The 19,718-nt window shown below is 43.4% G+C and overlaps 5 protein-coding genes and 4 non-coding genes across 12 annotated transcripts; 2 read left to right on the plus strand and 7 right to left on the minus strand.

Moving 5' to 3' along the window:
- Positions 1 to 258: 258 nt before the first annotated feature.
- Positions 259 to 3,711, plus strand: st6galnac6 (ST6 (alpha-N-acetyl-neuraminyl-2,3-beta-galactosyl-1,3)-N-acetylgalactosaminide alpha-2,6-sialyltransferase 6). Of its 4 annotated transcripts, none has more exons than XM_029169448.3 (6): positions 259 to 354; positions 748 to 825; positions 1,213 to 1,407; positions 1,523 to 1,935; positions 2,019 to 2,126; positions 2,212 to 3,711. In XM_029169448.3, exons 2-6 carry the CDS (start codon positions 802 to 804, stop codon positions 2,396 to 2,398), a joined length of 927 nt encoding a protein of 308 aa, XP_029025281.1. In that variant the 5' UTR covers positions 259 to 354; positions 748 to 801; the 3' UTR covers positions 2,399 to 3,711. The 4 variants fall into 4 exon arrangements, with proteins under 4 accessions (XP_029025281.1, XP_029025282.1, XP_029025283.1 ...); XM_029169449.3 differs by having other exon boundaries at positions 353 to 490; XM_029169450.3 differs by lacking the exon at positions 259 to 354 and adding an exon at positions 369 to 606.
- A 120-nt stretch (positions 3,712 to 3,831) lies between these two features.
- LOC114866668 (kynurenine--oxoglutarate transaminase 3) lies at positions 3,832 to 10,754 on the minus strand. Its single transcript, XM_029168697.2, has 26 exons — positions 10,347 to 10,754; positions 10,215 to 10,273; positions 9,722 to 9,869; positions 9,481 to 9,630; positions 9,324 to 9,410; positions 9,123 to 9,248; positions 8,926 to 9,046; positions 8,764 to 8,840; positions 8,613 to 8,702; positions 8,351 to 8,537; positions 8,183 to 8,259; positions 7,999 to 8,085; positions 7,833 to 7,889; positions 6,756 to 6,777; positions 6,576 to 6,679; positions 6,453 to 6,492; positions 5,877 to 5,990; positions 5,641 to 5,800; positions 5,469 to 5,558; positions 5,342 to 5,391; positions 5,122 to 5,252; positions 4,917 to 4,989; positions 4,725 to 4,823; positions 4,513 to 4,615; positions 4,211 to 4,358; positions 3,832 to 4,115 (listed from the first exon to the last, which is right to left on the minus strand). Exons 1-26 carry the CDS (start codon positions 10,416 to 10,418, stop codon positions 4,038 to 4,040), a joined length of 2,550 nt encoding a protein of 849 aa, XP_029024530.2. The 5' UTR covers positions 10,419 to 10,754; the 3' UTR covers positions 3,832 to 4,037.
- A 132-nt stretch (positions 10,755 to 10,886) lies between these two features.
- surf6 (surfeit 6) lies at positions 10,887 to 12,770 on the minus strand. Its single transcript, XM_029168698.3, has 4 exons — positions 12,629 to 12,770; positions 12,134 to 12,343; positions 11,794 to 11,876; positions 10,887 to 11,694 (listed from the first exon to the last, which is right to left on the minus strand). Exons 1-4 carry the CDS (start codon positions 12,717 to 12,719, stop codon positions 11,002 to 11,004), a joined length of 1,077 nt encoding a protein of 358 aa, XP_029024531.1. The 5' UTR covers positions 12,720 to 12,770; the 3' UTR covers positions 10,887 to 11,001.
- Positions 12,771 to 12,872: 102 nt separating this feature from the next.
- Positions 12,873 to 15,489, plus strand: LOC114866670 (surfeit locus protein 1). Its single transcript, XM_029168699.3, has 9 exons — positions 12,873 to 13,012; positions 13,122 to 13,188; positions 13,591 to 13,715; positions 13,817 to 13,899; positions 13,987 to 14,178; positions 14,253 to 14,325; positions 14,408 to 14,570; positions 14,662 to 14,743; positions 14,813 to 15,489. The coding sequence occupies exons 1-9, from the start codon at positions 12,950 to 12,952 to the stop codon at positions 14,877 to 14,879; spliced, it is 915 nt and encodes a 304-aa protein (XP_029024532.1). The 5' UTR covers positions 12,873 to 12,949; the 3' UTR covers positions 14,880 to 15,489.
- rpl7a (ribosomal protein L7a) lies at positions 15,209 to 18,300 on the minus strand. The gene is made up of 8 exons (XM_029168700.3): positions 18,277 to 18,300; positions 17,311 to 17,431; positions 16,979 to 17,128; positions 16,637 to 16,777; positions 16,367 to 16,446; positions 15,978 to 16,108; positions 15,495 to 15,564; positions 15,209 to 15,344 (listed from the first exon to the last, which is right to left on the minus strand). The coding sequence occupies exons 1-8, from the start codon at positions 18,277 to 18,279 to the stop codon at positions 15,240 to 15,242; spliced, it is 801 nt and encodes a 266-aa protein (XP_029024533.1). The 5' UTR covers positions 18,280 to 18,300; the 3' UTR covers positions 15,209 to 15,239.
- On the minus strand, positions 16,243 to 16,307 carry LOC114867463 (small nucleolar RNA SNORD36). The gene has a single exon (XR_003787868.1). It is a non-coding gene; the product is annotated as a small nucleolar RNA SNORD36 (small nucleolar RNA).
- Positions 16,519 to 16,589, minus strand: LOC114867457 (small nucleolar RNA SNORD36). The gene has a single exon (XR_003787863.1). It is a non-coding gene; the product is annotated as a small nucleolar RNA SNORD36 (small nucleolar RNA).
- On the minus strand, positions 16,855 to 16,926 carry LOC114867465 (small nucleolar RNA SNORD24). Its single transcript, XR_003787870.1, has one exon. It is a non-coding gene; the product is annotated as a small nucleolar RNA SNORD24 (small nucleolar RNA).
- On the minus strand, positions 17,197 to 17,270 carry LOC114867464 (small nucleolar RNA SNORD24). The gene has a single exon (XR_003787869.1). It is a non-coding gene; the product is annotated as a small nucleolar RNA SNORD24 (small nucleolar RNA).
- Positions 18,301 to 19,718: the final 1,418 nt, after the last annotated feature.

Genomic DNA, 19,718 nt, shown 5'->3' on the forward strand with positions numbered 1-19,718 from the left:
GGTGAAACTATGGTCGCATACATTAAATACTCTAATCAAATAAAGGATAACCATGGTTTTAATTCGCCCCTAATAAACTTGAGAGGGTGCTCCGGGGTCAGTAGGGGCCCAACATCAGAGTTTTCACATGTCTTAATGAATATTACAGTGACTGGTTGTCATGAGCAGCACTCAAACACAGTTTGATCTTGGAGGAAGTGAAGTTTTGCAATCGACCACAACCACATAAAAATTAAAAAAAACGGCGGCTGTGCTGCAGCGAGGGACGCGGTGATGACGTCAGGGAATAGCGCAGGAAGATGGGGGACGAGAGAGACGAGTGGGAGAGGAGAGGCTGCGCAGGCCCGTGAATCGGTAAACCAGCGCACTCACTGGTGTCAGTAATCACAGCCCCTACGGCTTATTGGTTAAAGCCTTAATCTTATCAGCGGGATACGGTTGTTTTTAACGCCACGGTGAAGGCGGGGAGCCTCGGACGCCGCAGAGCTGCGTAAGACTGCTTCAATTCGTCCCAGCAATAACACCGCGCTGCCTTCAGTGTCTGTAGCGTTGTTTAACGGGATACGAATATGCGGCGCGGTTATTTCACTGCGTGCGGCATTCGTTGTGCGTATCAGGTTGTAACTATCAATGTATAACGTGCTGGTGTGTCGCTGTGTTCATGCGCATTTACGCGTCAAAGGAAATTTCCCTACAGGTAAAAAGGCGCGTTTTTAAATGATCACCTCTCGTGTCTCCGACCCTCAGGTATGATGACAGACAGTCACAGCCAGTGTGCTGGTAGCAGCCTGATCGGAAAGCATGGGGTTCAGGCTCAGAGCCAAGGTAAGGGACTCACCGATGGGATGCTGTGTTTAGACCCCTCATCATAGTGAACTGATCTAATATGATTAGCGCGTCACCTAATATGCAGCTTGTCATTATCAGTGGAAATGTAATAATGTGAATATACCCAATAAGCAGAGGAATTACCATCCGCTGAAAAGTCACAGCCCAGTGACATAAATAGGAAAGTGAATCACATCCAGGATAAGTAAACAAGGGTGACGATGGTGCTGTTCACCAGCTGCCAGAGGAAATAAGTGACTAAAGCGGAAATTATTTCCTCTGCTTTATAAACATACGTGTGTAAATGAAGGGAGTTCTGTTTACAGTTATTTAATGCACTTCCATTTGTTCTTAGTTATACTCTTGCCTCCGTTCACTCCGCAGGGACAACAGACCCACAAGATGGCGATTTTCTTGGCCGTCTTCATCCTAACGGCGCTCCTCATTCTGTACGGCTCCAACAACAACAATGACGCCTTCTACGGTCCTTTCCATGTGTCCACCAGTCACGCCCTCAAGATCACAAACCTGAAGACGTGGGCCGGGAAGGAGGGTTACGTGTCAGTGTACGGGAACAAGGTACGCGACTACAGTGAATTTTACGGCTGCAACCTCTGTGTGCATCGTATCCATCGTTATACTGCGCTCTCTCTTCTATCTGTTAACTGATTCAAACGCATTCACACTCTCCCAGAGTCTGAACCTGCGCTGTCACCAGTGTGCGCTGGTGACGAGCTCCAGCCACGTCCTGGGGAGTCGAGCCGGGGACGAAATCGACCGCACGGAGTGCGTGATCCGCATGAACGACGCGCCCACGCTGGGCTACGCCGCCGACGTGGGGAACCGGACCACCCTGAGGGTGGTGGCCCACTCCAGCGTGTTCAGGGTGGTGCGCAGGCCCAGTGAGTTCCTGCAGCGCACAGACAGCAGCCCGGTGATCATCTTCTGGGGGCCGCCCAACAAGATCGGGAAGGACGCCAAGGGAACCTTGTACCGGCTGATCCAGAGGGTGAGCATGAGCTCCGGCAACCTGTCCTGCTTCAGCATCGCGCCCAGCAAGATGCGCAGGTTCGACAGCCTGTTCCACAGAGAGACGGGCCGGGACAGGTGAGCGCTGGGCATGAACGATCCGTTAATATAACGTTGGTGAAACTCGCCCATTCATGTGGTTGTTTTTTTGCTCCTCCCAGACAAAAGTCCCACTCATGGTTGAGCACAGGCTGGTTCACAATGGTCATAGCTATTGAGTTATGTGACAACATCAAAGTATACGGGATGGTTCCACCGAACCACTGTGGGTGAGTATAGAACCGAGCCACCGCACGATCCTGCGTTCCAGCTCAGATAAACTAGTCCCTCATGACGTGGCGTTTGTTTTTCCAGGAAAAAGACCGCGTCTAAGAAGATGCCGTACCACTACTACAAACCCAGGGGCCCCGACGAATGTTTAACATACCTGCAGAACGAGAGCGGGCGAAGGGGGAACCACCATCGCTTCATCACAGAGAAGCAGGTGTTTGCACGCTGGGCGAAGCAGTACAACATCACCTTCAGCCACCCAACGTGGTGAAGCGACGGAAACGCTGCGGTCTCATTGAGCAGGTGATCGGCAGCTTGTGATAAACTAGTACTGGGCCAGAGGTCTGGAAGGAAGTCCACCCACTTCTTTGGAACGGCGCCACATGCTGACACAGTACGTGCTCCTCACCAGCGAGTTCCAGCCCCATTGTTGTAAATAGAAAATGAATTTAAAGATTTTTTATATGTTTATAATATTTTTGTTATGTATGAAAGTTGGTTTCCGTACCTGTAAGTGTTTCAATTAGACACGATCAAGTGCCCTGAAAGATCCATTATAAAAGGTCCAATTGGTTCATTACAGACATTATATTCAACAGTGTGGATGATTCTCAAGCACTGAAGCTTGTTCCACTTTGCTAATTTAACATTGTAGATTTAAAAAAAAAAAATACAACAACAACATTGCCGCTCCCACTTCACCGACTCTCGCTGTTGAAGCAGACAGACATAAAATCCGAGAAACATGCTGATACATACAAAACAAGCTTTGGCCTCTCAATTAGCAAATTACTTCCTTGTTGCATTAGATGTTAATTTGAGTGTTTATTGTGCCAATTGAAAGAAGGAACCTAAAAGTGCTGCCTCGCAAACTAAACCCTTTTACCTTAATGACATTTCAGTGCATGCAGCTGCAGTTCACATGCGTCATTGTCGTCCGATGGCATTTAGTACGTCGCTCTTAGAAATGCACGATTAAAGTAATGTAGAAACAAAGCTGAAAAAGGCCTTTTTTGCAAGTTATGAATTTGTCTCTATTTAGCAGATCAATCTATCTTTAAGAAAATATATATGAATGCAATGACTATTTTACTTTACCTTGAATTGCCTGCTATATTTATAGATTTACTTTAAGAACAGATTATTTATTTTGCTAATTATGACTAGAGTTGAAATATTTGCAAGCCAAAACAGTTTTTAAACACTTGCTCACATAATTAATGATCAAAGTATTAGAAACAACTGTAAATACAAAAGAACACAACAGCAACAAAACAGATCCCCCACAACAACAAAATTAGGGTCAGGGTCACTCATCTCACCGGCTTAATTAAAAACGAGCCTTTGCAGGACTGTTGTATTTGACTGTATTAATTTAAATTAATGAACCTAGAGAAGAGCATCATCCATAACTGTCCCAGGACTTTACAGGCTTCGCATCTGGCCTTCAGATCATATGTGTCATGCTTGCGTGGATGAAGACACGTAACGCACGTGGCATGAATGCAACTGGAAGACAATCTGATGAACTGGGTTGTAGGAGCCAACGCTGGTGTTTTTAAAAGATTAAAAATGTAACTCTGCTGTTCAGTGCCAGTTGTTTGTTCATGTTGTGCCACTGTCAACACTGTTTTTCATGAAACCTTCTGTACCGTTTATCAAAAAACAAATTATTTGCTTTAGGAAAAAAAACAGTACAAGTGATTTGAAACCTGTGGCGTGTATTTATAATTAAATATGTTCAATTTGTTGGGTTATTCAGAAAAAGGACCGAATAAACAATGTTTAAGAAAAGGAAATGATACCAACAACCCTCTGCATATTGGTGTGTCTTATAGATGAGGTGAAAAGTTCAAATTGTTGAAATGATGGATCTTCACAGTAAATTCCATTTGACCATTTCTCCTTCACTAAGAACTACTGGAAACATCTGAAAAGGCATCCCTAATCTTCTGTCTCAGTGTTGCCATAGAAATTAAGATGGCCTCCTGTTGTAAAGAGAATAGAAAAACATTCAAATACGAAATCATTTAGTGTTAGTATAAACTGTATGATTGCTCTATTTAGAAAGGTCTGTCCTCACCTCTGTGCGAATGGTTCTGCTGCCCTGACCAGGGCAGGTGTTTAGGTAAAGATCAAATAAAACACTGGGGTCGGACACATCCAGGTTTTGGTCCGTGTCCACACTAGCCTCTAATCCCTGAAGGCCTCCAAAAACCACCAAAAGATGTCTGAAAAGCAAAAGATTATGAAAAAAATAGTAGTAAAAATAAAAGTAATGCACAATTCTGGCACCTCAGCAGGGCTACAGTTGCCCAGTGAGTTGTGCTACATGGCCGCATGCATGAGATCACATTGCATTCATTTCATTGGCGTTGCACCTACTTGAATGGCGACAGTACTGATTGGTCCACGTTGCTGCCTCTCTCTGATGTGCCTATCGTCAGGTCGTATCCTTCCTTATACGGGCTTTCTGTGAATACTGCACCTACGTGTTGAATCCACAAGCAACGAGAACATTGCAATCTCAGCAGGTGCCAGTCTCACACCAGACTCAGATGCTTGCACACAGTGTGTTAAGAGAATAAGACACCTACTGAGACAAGAGGCCAGGCGGACGCTGTAACCCCAGTAGAGACCCCCTTCAGTCCTGGGCACGTGAGGAGCCACCACCACGCCTTTATACATTTTACTCTCTGAGGAGGAGAAGCGCACACACTTTGTGAGAAAGAGGTTTCTCGAAATTAAAAAAAACAAACAAAAAATGATATTTAAAACCTGTTGTTTACCTTGATTCTGTGTCTCGTTAAGCTGCACCGTAACTCGGAGTCCAGCCTGCAGCTGTTTATCAATCCGTACATCCTGTCGGAGCAGATACACAATGTTCCATCAGACAGACTGTTGTCTGTTGAACTGAACTGATAACACATTCACTCGTATCCTAACAACCCAATTATTAGTCTCTTGATGATGATGATATTAAACCTAACTCACCTTCCTCATTCCACAGTTCACTAATGAACCTTTCCCTTGTTTGGTCGGCCTTTCAAGAACGATTCCTTCCCGGTACTCTGATTCTTCGTCTATCCTCATGTGGTGAGGACTGTCTAAAGGGTTAAGCAGACCTGAAAGTAAAACAAAAACACTCAGCTTCATCAAAATCTACATATAATGTATCTGAAAGAAAGAGACGAGAGTGAGTATTTTAAATTACCTGCATATTGTAAATCTGGGTGTTTGGGGAAAAAGAACTTGCGGAGATACCTGTTGGAAAAGACAAATGTATTTGTCCTCTATAAGAAAAATGGGCTGATGCTGGTGATCTGAATAGGTTTACTCACTGTGGACACTCCAGGTACTGTAGTATTCTGGCAAGTTGAATACATGCATGTCCTTTCTTCCCAACACCTTTAAATTCCCCTTCAACGCTCCTGTGAGGCAAAGTATATTTTTAATCCTCCATTTTTCATTTGCTTAAGAAGTATTAACAATCTCTATGTTGTGTTAACTCACTTGACATCCTCCCCTTGTTCATCGAACACAATGATCTCATCAATTGAAAATACAACGCAGGCTCGAGCGATCTGTCCGGCCAGGTACGTTCGAAGTTCAGTGGACTGGGCGTTGTCCAGAACAGAACCCGGCAGCGCGATGCTGACTGTGTGAGCCCGACCTTAAGAGATACAGGCTTCACCTCAGTCGTCTTTTCATTATACAGATTGATAAAAATAATGAAATTAGGAAATTACCTGTTTTGCTTGGCCTTTGTTCAAGCTTTGCTTGCTCTGCAGCTTCTTGCTGTTTCTGCTTTTCCACCTGTTTGATCAGTTTGGCCTCTTTCCTTTTCTTCTTAGATTCCTTTACTGTTGTTCAGGAAGATTCAGTAACACTAGTAAGAATATTAAATGTAGGTACAAGAACTGAAGGTATCAGAATTAGGCTGATGGGTCGGTGTTTCGACTTGTGGATCAGTTTTTCTCATTTCCTGTTACTAGACAAAACAATCAAATGTCAACGTAATTGAAACATTTACTAGATTTATTGACCTGCATCGCAAATTCACCACACATCAATGTTTTAATCATATTGTTACCCAATTAGAGGTTTGGTGTGTGAACCTCTAGTCTAACGAAGGAGTCATCATGTGTCATATACAAACACAAACCTGCACGAATATGCAGAAAAAAGGCTGATGTCGCAGAAAAGTGCGACATAATTATTTGTGCGTCAACAGTGTTGATTTATTACGTATGATTTATTTCTTGCTTCTATAAATTATTTACTAGCTAGCAGCTAAATGTGGCTAAGTTTAGCTGTCTACTCACTTTCTGCTTTCTTTCTCTTCCAGTCGATTCTCTCTTCAGGCTGTAATAAAGCCGAAATGAAATCAAAACTCTTATTCTTACATCATAACTGTGTTTTTAATATAAACGGCAGCATAACAGTACCTGGGAGGACATTATTTGGGGTCTTTTCGCTGCGACGCCGGTCGACATTTTTCCACGCACCAACACGTGACGATTATTTACTTCCAGGGCTCCTTCTTCTTCTTCTGTTTTTGTTTAACAGCGGCTGCCGTCTTTAACGGCGCATTACCGCCCCCTAGACCCGAAATCCCATTAACTAACCATTCCCGACGATTCCCACGTCCTGGAACCCACAGCGGCACTATCTCCCTCAGATCCCTCAGCACTGATTTTGTCACTGACCCGTACACCACACTCCCATAATCAATCCCTGTTCCTATTAAGCCTTATATTGATATTTCAATGCATCAAAGCTTCCTCCCCAATTTACACCAGCTAAACACCTCATGGCATTAACAGCTTTCATACATTTATCCTTTATGCTCTTTACATGCTCCCTCCATGGTAACTTTCCCCCACTCTTGAACTGTATTTATTCCCTTCTAAAACATATTCCGTGTTCCACCCATTTTTCTGTATCGCCCCGTTGTTTGAACAGTGACCTGCCTAAATCCCTACAGCTCAGTCCCACTGAACAGAGTTGGACTCATTACACTCCCTTGAGGTGTTCCATTTTCCATCTCATAATTTCTTGACACTCCCTCCCTCCCCCTAAATTGAACTTTTTGTCTGCTTTAGTCTTCTAATCCAGTGAAATATTTTCCAACTTACTCATTTACTGTTCAGTGAATTTAAAAACCCATGTCATGCGCCTTCATTAGATCAAAAAACCTCACTCCACGACCTCTTTATCAGGTCAACTTCCACTTTTCAAAGTAAAGTTAGAGCTTGCACACTCGTCGTGTATTTATGTACAATCTCTTCTTCTACCCCTTTTCCTCAAATTATTTCCATACCATTAAACTGAGGTTGAATTCATCAAAGGGATTGTCGCACTCACACATTCATTTGCAAAGAGCAAAGATTAAATCTCTAATTAAGAGAAGTGATCACTTAAAATAGCATTTATTAAAAGCTTTGTTCAGGACAAATACCTTCACTACATATCATTTAAAAATTAATACTGCAAACATTTCCATTCAAAAAATTCTACGACTTAAATTATTGCACCAAAACCTTCACAGTGTTTTTTTAATGAACAAACTAAAGGTGGAGGTCATCTTTGTATTCCTGTAGGTCACAGAATGTGGATCATTTCCCTTAAGCGGGCAGAGTAGGCAGTCGAGTTGTGAGGTAAAGTTTTCTGGACAGATGAACGATGCTGTACGTGGTCCTTTAATCGTTATGGCTCCATTTTCTCAGGATATCTGCTGCCGCGTCCAGGGTGGAGTCCTCCTGCCAGATACAAACAGAGAGGGTGAGGAAAATCCGAATAAACAGCAGCACATTGACACAAGAGAACATTTGGGTTTAATATTAACTTTGTTCCAGTAGTTAATTTTACCTTAACAAAGCAGAACCTGATGTACTTCTCAAACTCCTCTCTGTGCTCTGGACTGTAAAATGCGGAAACAGGGATTGTCCCCAAACCCTGCAAAACAAAAATAAGAAAAATAAAACAGAGCAGAAACTTCAATACAGTTTTAATACTTTGGTTTGTAAAATGTGACTAGAGCTTAAATCTTCACCTTCTCCTTAATTAGCCATTTAACAAATCTGAAGTCATGTGGTTCATCTTTACAGCTCTCGTCACTGAAGTTCGCCTCTGTTTTAAAAGGGAATGTGCATATTTACACCACACCAAACATTCAGAGTGTTGATGAATGCATCATGCCGCACATTCGCTTCTCACTTACCGACGGACGAGATGTCCACAATCATAAAGAAGCCTCCCTCTGGCATGACGGGCTGCAGGCCCACGCTCTGCAGACACGCCGCCAGCTTGTCCCTCTTGGCGCTCATGGCCGCGGGCAGCTGCTGGAGGTAGCTCCGAGCCGTCCCGAACACCTCCAGTTCTCTCTCGAACCCGCGGGCGACGGCCTCCTGTCGGCGAAAACGCCAAAACGTGGCGAACGCCTGCGGGTATTGGACGACTGATTTCACGACTGCGCTTCTTACCTGCGCGGCTGTGGCGCAGTGGTACACGCTGTTCTGGTGGACGGTCTTCAGGTGCTTCATGACGTGTCCGGAGCCGATGGCCCAGCCGACCTGCGGGAAACCAACAATGAGCTGCGATGCAGACGCATCGCTCGGACGCCCGGTCCGTTACCTTCCACCCGGTTGCACAAAACGTCTTCCCGGCGCTGCCGATGGTGATGGTGCGTTCCCACATACCCGGCAGGCTGGCTGTCAGAGAGAACAACGCTCACTCACCCACTCACAACCACTCCCGACCCAGCGCTCTGCGGCCTGGATGCCGCCCCTCCCTCACCTATCTTCACGTGCTTGGCGCCGTCGTAGGTCAGCCACTCGTACACCTCGTCGCTGATGCACAGCATGTCGTGCCTGACGCAGGCGTCGGCGATCACCCGCAGCTCCTCCGTCTTGTACACCTGTCACGTACGCATCCGTTGGGTTCATTGACAGGTCGGGGGCCCATCGCGGGCCGAGCCCAAGGTGAGGACTCACCTTTCCCAGCGGGTTGTTGGGAGTGTTTATCACGATGGCTTTGGTGCGCGGGGTGATTTTACTGGCCAGCTCCTCGGCAGAGAGAACCCAGTCTCCACTCGACAGGGCGGCGCCGCCTTCACGTTTCTATTCAAAATAATGAAAAAGCAAATATTGATTTACAGGTGTTATGTATGTTTTTGTAGCGTCTTAACTACTGACCGGCCTCAGTGGGACATATACTGCTTTTGCTCCAGTCATCTTCACCATCGGGTAGTAGCAGTCGAAGAACGGCTCCACAATTATGACCTAGAAAAGTGTACTTTAGTGCCAATGTTTTTTATCAATATCAGAGCATTGATCTGATCCATCTTCGTACCTCATCGCCTTCATCGATCAGCGCTTGAACTGCACAGAACAGGGCCTCATACGCTCCAACGGTGACCAGGACGTCCTCGAAGGGGTCGATCTCATGCTGCATTATCCCACTGAACACCTTTGCCAGACTCTTGACCAGACGGGGGTGACCCTGTTCACAGAAGCCACACGTGGACACTCAAAGGGGCTGAAAAAGACCCCAGTGACTCAGACAGGAGCCGTCGCTGTGGAGCTGCACTCACAAACGCTCGCGTGTACTGGTGCATGGAGGGTCCACCTTGCACAGCTTCACAGAAGGCGTCGCGGATAAACTGAGGAGGACAGAAGTCAGGAAACCCCTGTCCGAGGTTCACCACCTTGTACTTCGCTACCAGCTGAGTGAATTCAACCCTGTTGGTGCGAAACAGGCCCGACACCGCAGTGGTATGTAAATGATCAGCAATTAGAGGATGTTTAATCACACGCACGTTATTGCACACATGCAACACAGTCATTATTTCAGCTGTTATCTGTTGTTGTGATTTCGATTTCACAATTCAGTTTTGCACAGGTCGGTCCTTTTATTCTCAGTGAGGATAGAGAATGTGCCGCCCCACTTTCCTCCAATCAGGTAAAAGATATAAACGAGGTCAGAGCCGAGTTAAACATTGCGAGCGTCGACTTTATCACTAACACATTACAAAAAAACAACACGTGTGTGTATGCAATAGCTGAGATCTGTCATTGGAGTCTCACCATACATTCTTGTCCACGCCGACCGTTCTGCGCGCATGAAGTTGCCTTGACATGATTATCTGATAAACACAATAAAAACGTTAAATTGACCCGGTCGCCACGTTGAAAGGCTTCTCCGCGTTATGTGCCCACCTTATTCTGGTTTCTAACGGGACTCCGACAAACCACAGCAAAACTAAAAGCCAGAGTTCTGATTATTCCCATTAATTGAGGGTCCGTGAAGGGAGCGCGCGGGCCAAGCGATCTCTGCAGGAGACACCGCGCGTCTGGGCTGTTTCTTCAGTGTGCAGACCTTAAACACGGGGAGCGACAAAAAACGGTCCCAGAACCTTTAACCTCCTTGTGTTTACATTCCTACTTCCTGTCTGGGAGGAGCGAGATCTCACGGCGAAACACGGCGACACTGCAAGTCACGTGGTTCAGCCGAGCAGCGTCTCAGCTGATGAATGGGTGGTTTTGTCGCTTTATACTCACGTACGGCTAGTTTTTTCCTCCTCACAGCTGCTTTGTATTGTATCGTTTTTTTAGTCTAGTGATTTTAGTTTGTTTTACGTTCATATTTTCGACGACCTGCATCTAGACCTAACGTAAATTCATCAAATTGCTCCTTGTAAATTTCCTCCTTAAACACTAAAAAGTCAGTTTTCTTTTAAAAACTAATATTTCTACTCATTCTGACAAAGGAACACATTTTATTGGCATCAAATCTTCGGACAGGTGCGATGATACAACCTGTGCCTCAGCAGCAGCTTCAGCACAGACAGGTTCATGTATTGGGACATTTCCTCTACAGCGTGACCTTTTTCAAGTCCTCAGGCAGGATTCTGCCCTTCTTCCGCGCGCGGGCCTTCTTCTTCTCCACTTTCATCTGCTTGCTCTTCTGGAGGTTCTTGCGTCTCTTGTCCTGCTTCTGCTGCATCTTCACCAGGACGTTCTCGCTGCGCTTCTCCCAGTTCTTCTTCCTCTGAGCGCGTCGCTTCTCCTTCTTGTGCAGCGAGGCGCGCAGCATCGCCTCGTCGTCCTTGATTTTGACGCCCTCCGCTTTGTAAAGCATGTTGGTCCACCTGATCTTCTCCTCCATCTTGCGCGCTTTGCCCTCGTCTTTCTCCCTCAGCTGCTCCAGCTTTGCTTTGCGCGCTTCCACGCGGCTCAGCAGCTGCTTGTAGTTGCTGCCCGTCAGCGGCGTTATCTTCCCTTTGACGTTCTGCTTCTTGACCTTCTTTTTCAGCATTTTGTCAACATACTCGTCCTCCACCGTCTCCACCCTGTTGAAGACAAGAGCACTTTCGTTTCTTTTCGTGTCAGCGGTGGGAGCAGGTGTCTCTTCCTCTTTTATCTCTGGCACTCCGTCTTGGCCACTTTTTTCTGCCAGCTTCTTCATCCGAAACTCCATCCTCTTCCTCTTCTTTCGCTCCCGTTCCAGCTTCCGTTTTGCTCGTTTTGCCTGTACTGCCTCTGAAGATGGATCCTTTGGGGCTCCCTGATAAAGGACGTTTTATATTAGTTATAGTGTCATTAATAAATTAAAGCTCAATTTGATTTTCTCTTGTTTATTGTACTATCTTCAAATCTCACACACCTGTCCTCTGGACTCTTCGATCTTTTCGTGGAGCCTCTTGCGTAGAACATCCACTGTTGAGAACTGTGAGCCAACATTTTCACCTTTCAGATAAAAATGAAACGTTGAACAGAGTGAATCAGTGAAATAGAATGAATCCTGTTTTTTTACATGTTTTTCCAGGTTCTTTCTTTTAGGTGAAACATTTCTACACACATTCTGGTGACTTCACCAGTCTGATCAAAGTTGGCTATAGACAACAACTCAATTGATAAGAATTAGAGAATTATCAGTTAGATTTAACTTCACACCTGTAACTCCAGGTTACTGTAGTTAGATACACACTGTAACATCTCAGTACCTTTTGGCATCTGTGCATTCACTCCATCTGTGCTCTTGGATTTAAACTCTTTTTGTTTAGTTGGATTCTTCTGTGCTGCTAGAGAGGCCGAGGGCTTCTGTTGGGGTTTAGCAGTCGCTGGTTTTCCATCTTTGAATTTCTCCTTGGGGGTTTTCTTTCGGCTGTTGTTCTTCTTGGGAGGGCCGGTGTTATTTTTAGTCTTGAAATGAGCTACACAGTAGAAGACACACACACACACTGAAGTCAAAACCCCAAATATTTTCAACTTAAACCAATGATAATAAACTGAGAGACAAGCTAAACTTTATAGAAATGGTTTATTACTTATAGTCTATCATTTATAGAAGTGGAAACAATCAGTATACCGCCTCCTTCAGACGTAAACTTTAATTACATATTAACCATCTATAGTATGTTATTACACAGCTAACAGCACTGGACACGTCCGTCACTGCGATGAACAGGGTGTAAATACCAGCTGGAAGCTAACGTTACCATACGGTCTCTCCTTCGGCTCCTGGTCTCCTCGTGAAAACACTTTACTTGCGAACTGTTGAATATATAAGTCTTTTGCTGCGAGATCCATGAATCAAGCTGCCAACTTAGAATCAGCTAGAAAACACACAAAATCAAAGGACTTTCCTGCTAAAACACACCAACGCACAACTTACACACGTGGGTCAAAACCAAGGGGGCGGGGCGTATTTAACCCGGAAGTAGTAACATCAAAAATATTCCCCCGCTGATGGGTAACATGTCACTTGAGTAACTGCTCTTCAGTCGGTGTTTCTCTTCTGCATTAATGTTTTAATCAACATGGCTTTTCTGAGATCAGCTCTGACTTATTCCAACCGTTTGTCATCGACTCTGAGACAAGAGGCAAGTTGTTCATTTTTAATGTATGTTTCCATCCCAATGCAAGAGTTGTGTGAGTCACTTTCACCACTGATAGCAGGTTTTTTATCCGCCTGATTTTACATCATTTCAGACAAACATCATTTACATCAAGAGGAATCTCTTTCTGTCCAGAGGGAGACTATACAATCGTGCAGACGGTAAAAAAATATGCTCAGCATAAATTATGACAGTAACGGAATTGTGTAAAATGGTGTAAAATTATAAACAAAAAGTATTCAATTAATAAATACATTTACAAAGATTAAATCGCTATCAGATTGCGCAGTGTATTTAGTAAAGCTAAGCCAGTGAGGGGAAAAATAATTTGAGAGCACATTAAATTAAATCGTGATTTAAACTGAGCTTTACAAAATAAACATTTTACAAAACCATGTATCGGTTTGTGTAAATTTTATCATTTTGTAGCCGGACTTTTGTTCATAAATAATAAAGTTAATGAGCAAATATTTACTATATATTACTTCAATTTCTTCTAATGTAACTGTTGCTTACAGATATTGACGTGCACTTATACAGCTTTGTGTTTTGTGAATTTCTAGAAAAGTTCATTAGCTTCAGGCGATCATGCAGCTCCACAGCCACCACAGCAGAGAAAAACGACTCATTCCTCAAATGGTTCTTGTTGCTCATCCCTGCCACCACCTTTGGCCTTGGAACATGGCAGGTGCTACTCTTTTGCTTTGCTCTCTCACTTTTAACAGTAACATTGATACGTCTCATGGCTTTTAATGTTGGGTGGACTCAAATAATTGTCTTTGTGTAAAGGTGAAGCGGCGTCAGTGGAAAATACAGCTCATTGATAATCTGGCTAAACTCACCACAGCAGAGCCCATTCCTCTGCCTCCTGAGTAAGTCTGTGGTAGAAACTATCATTGCAACAGATAAGTGGATACAAATTTGCAGATGTGCTTGTGTTTTATCTCCCTGGATCCTAGCCCTCATGAACTGAGTAATCTGGAGTACAGAAGGGTGAGAGTGCATGGACACTATGACCACTCAAAGGAGCTGTACGTTATGCCGCGTTCCCCAGTCGACCCGGAGAAAGAGGCCAGAGAGGCAGGAAGCCTGTCTTCAAGTGGAGAAACTGGAGCCAACGTCATCACCCCATTTCACTGTAAAGACCTGGGGTAAGATAAGATTCATCTAGGTTACTGTAATAGCTTCTGCTTAGACAGAACCTCAGCACTCTTAAATACTGCAGTATCACGATCCTGGTGAACAGAGGATACGTCCCCAGGCAGAAAATAAAACCAGAAACCAGGATGAAAGGACAGGTTGGTGTTTCACACTGAGATACAAGGTTTGCTTTACTTTAAAAAAATGGCAGTGAACTAAAATAGAAACATTTCTGTACAGGTGGAAGGTGATGTGGAAGTAGTTGGTATAGTCAGGCTCACGGAGACGCGACAGCCCTTTGTACCAAAGAATGACGTGGAGAGAAACCAGTGGCATTACCGTGACCTGGAGGCCATGTCTCACGTCACAGGAGCTGAACCCATTTTTATTGATGCAGATTTTGGTAACCGAGGCCACGATTCTTCTAAAATATAAATGGCCCTAACACATCATCCAACATGGCATGTTGAACGCCACCTCCCTGTGCTCTGCAGGAAGCACGGTTCCTGGTGGGCCCATAGGTGGACAGACAAGAGTTTCACTGAGGAACGAACACTTGCAGTACATCATTACATGGTGGGTTGAAGCATTATTTCTGTCATACACTAGTTTACCATCTGATTGTTTTTTTCCCTCCTCCACTAGGTATGGCTTATGTGCAGCTACGTCCTACATGTGGTTCTCAAAATTTATCAAGGTGGTTAAAGTTTAAAAACTTTGAAATTGTTTCAAAAATTCTCCCAAAGAACTGTACTCGATTTGATCTGCATTAGCTTCAGGTTATTGTACAATTTACACTATTGCTCTCAAATAAAGTTTTTAGTGCTTGGAATCCTGTCATTTACATTACCAACAAATATGAAGATGCCGAGAGTCTACCAGCTAAGCAGAAAATACCTAAATAAGATGTACAAATACTGTCTGCTATTGAAAATGGCATCAGTCCTCTGCTTTGAGGCACATCTGTCCACTGGCAAAATATGAACCATTATGTTATATTACTTGCGGTTCTAACAAAATAAATTAAACTCACTCAGCACATACTTTTAGGACACATTTTATTCCAAACAATTTAACCAAGCTTGGTGGCCAGTTCCTTGGCCTTTGCCTTCTCAATCTTATTGATGCGAGCTGTGGACTTGGGGCCCATGATGCCACCTCCCCAATGACGACGGATCTGAAACAAAGTTAAAGTTAGTTAAATGTGCATTTTCTTCCATCACATCTAACGCAGTAACACTGATACTGCCATTAGGTTGGCACCTTAATCTTGTTGTATGATGTTGCAATGACAATAAAGTTCATCTTATTTATTACGAATACTCACCTCCTCGTATCTGTCATTGTAGTTTGTCTTGATGGCTTCCACAAGCTTGGCAAGTGCACCTTTATCCTCACTGGAAAAGAACAATCCTAGTGAATACCGGACCCAAACTATGCACAGAAGTAACAGGGATGACTCATTTTACTACTAGTACAAGTAATGTTTATAAAAAAAAAAAGGTTAATGTAGACAAGTGTAATTACTGGTTGCAGAGACAACTTTTCCTGACATTATACTTTAATAAGTATAATGTCAGGAATACTCAATATTGAATACTGAATTTAGCCCTATTTACATCTTGTAAAAAAGTTTGACATCATGAAACAAAGATGAGACAATTTCAGGGTAATGAAACTTAAAACTGTTAGGTCAGTAAAATTACATGTAAATTCTCAGACCAATGTTCTTTATTTTAAAAAGGTTATAATCAATGCCGACAGTTAAATCTGAATTTTTAGTGTTCGTAATGGTAATGTCCACACTTACGGGTTAACCTGTGTGAAGGCAAGTGAAGTGCATGTCTTCCTGTGCACCAGTCTGCCCAGTCTGGCCTTGCCCTTGACGATGCAGTATGGAACACCCATCTTACGGCACAGAGCCGGCAGGAAAACAACAAGCTGGAAAAGAAGATCCATATGAAGACATTACAGAAAACAAGTCAAAATGTCAATCGCAAGTTAACTCTTGCAATTGACAAAAACCTGTCAGGTCTCTAAAATAGGTTCAGAACATGTATGCTTAAATTGTGGTCTCTGCTCAGGGTTAGTTAGATGATCTACAGAGGATTCAGGTGAAGAAATTCAGACATCATTGCCAGTGACCACACCAAAAACACTAGTACTATAGCTGTTGAAATACTGAACAAACAAACAAACCTCAATTGGATCCACATCGTGAGCAATGACAACCAGCTGAGCCTTCTTGCTCTCCACCAGAGAGGTGACAGTGTTCACTCCTGTACAAGAAAACAGCAACTTTAATTCTGATCAGAAGACAACAGCTCTAAAATGGTTTAATTTTTTTGGCCAGTGCTCAGAGTTAAAAAGCTCTTAAAGCATCAAGGCAAGTTTCAGGTGAAAATAAAGGTCATCATTGCATACAGGCCAGGTCACACTAGGTACATTGCATTCGGTTCTACAGCACACCTGCACGGAGCACAGGGGGCCTCTTGGTAGGGGTATCACCCTTTCCAGCGGCCTTCTGCTCAGCACGGGCAAGCAGCCTCTGCTTCTTCTCCTGCTTGGTCTCCGGCCTGTACTTGTGGGCCAGCTTGAACAGCTGTGTGGCTGAAAAGGACAAAGAACTGACATTAATATTCTCCCAAACACTAATGAGTTAAGTCAAACATGGGACATTCAGCAGTTACATCAGTGATCTTGGTGGAAAAGGTCAGCATGGCTGTTCAGATAGCAAATATTCATTCACATCACTTGCAAAGCCTTGATGCTACAGTAGTAAGTGCCATTTGTGTGTATTTAAGATCTCACCAGTTTGACGATCCAGAGCCTGGGCAAACTGGTTGATTGCAGGGGGAACCTTCAGCCGCTTGTAGAGGATGGAGCGCTGCCTTTGGAGGCGAATATAACGGGGCCATTTTACAAAGCGTGTCAAATCACGCTTGGGCTGAACATCCTGGCCTTTGATGGAAAAAAAAAATCTTTAGCAATGGACATTCAGCGGAGGTACAGTTCTTTGGTTTAAACACTGCATCAGCGATCTTGGTGGAAAGTTGTCATTCATGATTGTTCAGTTAGCAAATATTCTGTTACATCATCTGCACCTTAATGCATCTCAGCTCTCACCAAAGACGAATACTTACCAATGCCAAAGTTCTTTGGCCTCTTCTCAAACAGAGGGTTTACAACTTTCTTGGCCTCATGTTTCTTGGCCACAGAAGGGGCAGGTGCCACCTTCTTCCCCTTAGCCTTCTTTCCCTTCGGCTGTTAAGGTAAACACAAGGAAAACCACTTAAACAGCAATTCAAAACCAACAGATTTATAGCATAATATCAGACGATAAATACGAACCTTTTCCCCAACATAACAGACTTACAACTTTATACTAAACCCATACTGTCTTTACTCGTTGAGGTCTCTAGCTTAGTACCCGTTTCTTTGCAAAGCAAGTTAACGTTGTTTCAAACTAAAAACTATCGCTTAAGTCGATAAAGACTTGCACCACACTGCTGCTACTTTTGTGGCATTAGCTGAGATTAAATACAGCTAATGCAACGCAACCCCGCATCTGAATTGCTCAGAAGAGGACGTCATACAAGCTTCTGCTACTTCTAACTATATTGAGTTTAGTATTAATTACTAGAATTGTTAAATAACTGCAAAACGTGTTTCTGGAGTCTACGATCCTACTAAAGAACCGCCCGGGCCTATGACCACCACCGGTTGTTAGCAAATAGCCACATATACACGCTGGCTAACAAGTATACACTTACTAACCCCGTTGGCTCCTTAATCTCCTCGTTACTCAATTTCGCCTTCTCTGTTCACAGACACGCAGCTAAAGTAATAAACTGTGTCTAAATCCAATGTTTTAAGAGTCTTAGCTTTAGCCCCCGACAGGCTGCTTGTACCGGTTGGACTCGTCTGCATTTATCCAACTTCTGCTCAAAAACATACAACCTCGTCTCTCAATATCCACATTATATCCACAGGAATGTTTCACATAAGTCATATATACGTTAGAAAACGACAAAGTGACAAATAACACAAGGATGGAAACAGATACGACAGCAAAAACATTTTCTCAAAAGATGCAGCTATGTACCCACCATGTCGGTTCAGGCAGAAAGGAAGACCGAGGGATTCTGGGTAGCGTAAATACCGCGAGGCTTGCAGCGCAATTACGTGTCCTCTGATTCGCTGATCTGGAATCATATTATAAATAATTAAGTTTAACTTGCATTTTTTAAACAAAGCTTGAAAAGTTATTACACTGATTTATTTTGATTTTACTAAAAATAAATATACAATTTTGAACCAATAAAATATGATCAAATAATATGTCAATCACATCTTAATCTCTAATCTTTAATCTTTAGTAATAATAGCCAGTATTATAGCTGTTTACAACACTACATTTCTTTATGTCTTATTTCGTATGTAGATTTATTTAAATAATAAATAAAATAAATCGATATGAAATAAATAAATAACGTTTAATGTATTGATTAAGCATTCGGCAGAACATTGGGTGTTTAAAATAGCTACAATCTTTAGTAACTAGTCTAAAGCTCTAAAACATGAAATATTTGTGTTTTATTTTAATTACTACAATAAATTTTTGTGTTTTTCAAAAGAATCTTAAGTAGACGTCCTAATTTATGTTAAGTAACACATTGTGTTTTGTTCAGGTCTTGTGTGTTAAATGAAAGAAAATTTGTAATGCATCGTGAATTAAAAACGTAATAAAAATATCAATCAATAATTCAGAACAATTTTTTTAAACAAATGTGCATTTCATAGGGCTCTTAGGGACCAATTTAACCGACGTACATACGACGTCATTTCCGCAAACAGGTATCTTATAACTTGAAATATTTGTATTGTGGAAATCATTCATCCATCCATCCATTTTCTTAACCGCTTACTCCCTAGTGCGGGGTCACGGGGGTGCTGGAGCCTATCCCAGCTGGCTACGGGCGAGAGGCAGGGTACACCCTGGACGGGTCGCCAGTCCATCGCAGGGCAACACATAGACAGACAACCATTCACTCACACACTCACACCTACGGGCAATGGAGAGAGGCCAATCAACCTAATGCACGTCTTTGGACTGTGGGAGGAAGCCGGAGAACCCGGAGAGAACCCACGCAAACACGGGGAGAACGTGCAAACTCCACACAGAAAGGCACGAGGTCCGCCTCCGGGAATCGAACCCAGAACCTTCTTGCTGTGAGGCGACAGTGCTACCCACCGCACCACCGTGCCGCCCGGAAATCATTCATTAAATAATTCAATTATTTAATCTATCTATCTATCTATCTATCTATCTATCTATCTATCTATCTATCTATCTATCTATCTATCTATCTATCTATCTATCTATATTAAGCACATAATAAAACATGTAAGCTAGCCCTTACATATATGACAGTGTAAAGTCAGTAAGGCTTCCGCAAAGTACTGTTCTGAGCCACTGGGCTGGATCTGGTCCTGTGACGTGTCTGTGTTGTCTCCTCCTCCAGCGCCGCGTCGCGTCGTGCCGTGCCGT

This window comes from Betta splendens, chromosome 12 (genome assembly GCF_900634795.4).
Source record: "Betta splendens chromosome 12, fBetSpl5.4, whole genome shotgun sequence".
Classification (NCBI taxonomy): Eukaryota; Metazoa; Chordata; class Actinopteri; order Anabantiformes; family Osphronemidae; genus Betta; species Betta splendens.

Bases quoted from the DNA above. Each gene is read 5' to 3' on its own strand.
- LOC114866670 (XM_029168699.3), top strand. From the start codon at position 12,950: ATGGCTTTTCTGAGATCAGCTCTGACTTATTCCAACCGTTTGTCATCG. The intron at 14,571-14,661 runs GTAACCGAGGCC...TGTGCTCTGCAG, and splicing joins TTTTATTGATGCAGATTTTG to GAAGCACGGTTCCTGGTGGG. The intron at 14,744-14,812 runs GTGGGTTGAAGC...CTCCTCCACTAG, and splicing joins TTGCAGTACATCATTACATG to GTATGGCTTATGTGCAGCTA.
- LOC114866668 (XM_029168697.2), bottom strand. From the start codon at position 10,418: ATGGGAATAATCAGAACTCTGGCTTTTAGTTTTGCTGTGGTTTGTCGG. The intron at 5,801-5,876 runs GTAATTTCCTAA...GTATCTCTTAAG, and splicing joins ACAAAGGCCAAGCAAAACAG to GTCGGGCTCACACAGTCAGC. The intron at 5,559-5,640 runs GTGAGTTAACAC...TTTGCCTCACAG, and splicing joins GAACAAGGGGAGGATGTCAA to GAGCGTTGAAGGGGAATTTA.
- st6galnac6 (XM_029169447.3), top strand. From the start codon at position 1,162: ATGCACTTCCATTTGTTCTTAGTTATACTCTTGCCTCCGTTCACTCCG. The intron at 1,408-1,522 runs GTACGCGACTAC...ACACTCTCCCAG, and splicing joins TGTCAGTGTACGGGAACAAG to AGTCTGAACCTGCGCTGTCA. The intron at 2,127-2,211 runs GTGAGTATAGAA...TTGTTTTTCCAG, and splicing joins GTTCCACCGAACCACTGTGG to GAAAAAGACCGCGTCTAAGA.
- rpl7a (XM_029168700.3), bottom strand. The intron at 16,778-16,978 runs GTGAGATCTTAA...TGTCCTTTTCAG, and splicing joins GGCTCTGGATCGTCAAACTG to CCACACAGCTGTTCAAGCTG. The intron at 15,345-15,494 runs GTGAGTATTCGT...ACTTTGTTTCAG, and splicing joins ACAATGACAGATACGAGGAG to ATCCGTCGTCATTGGGGAGG.
- surf6 (XM_029168698.3), bottom strand. From the start codon at position 12,719: ATGGATCTCGCAGCAAAAGACTTATATATTCAACAGTTCGCAAGTAAA. The intron at 12,344-12,628 runs GTAACGTTAGCT...TCTACTGTGTAG, and splicing joins GCCGAAGGAGAGACCGTATG to CTCATTTCAAGACTAAAAAT. The intron at 11,877-12,133 runs GTACTGAGATGT...TTTATCTGAAAG, and splicing joins GAATGCACAGATGCCAAAAG to GTGAAAATGTTGGCTCACAG.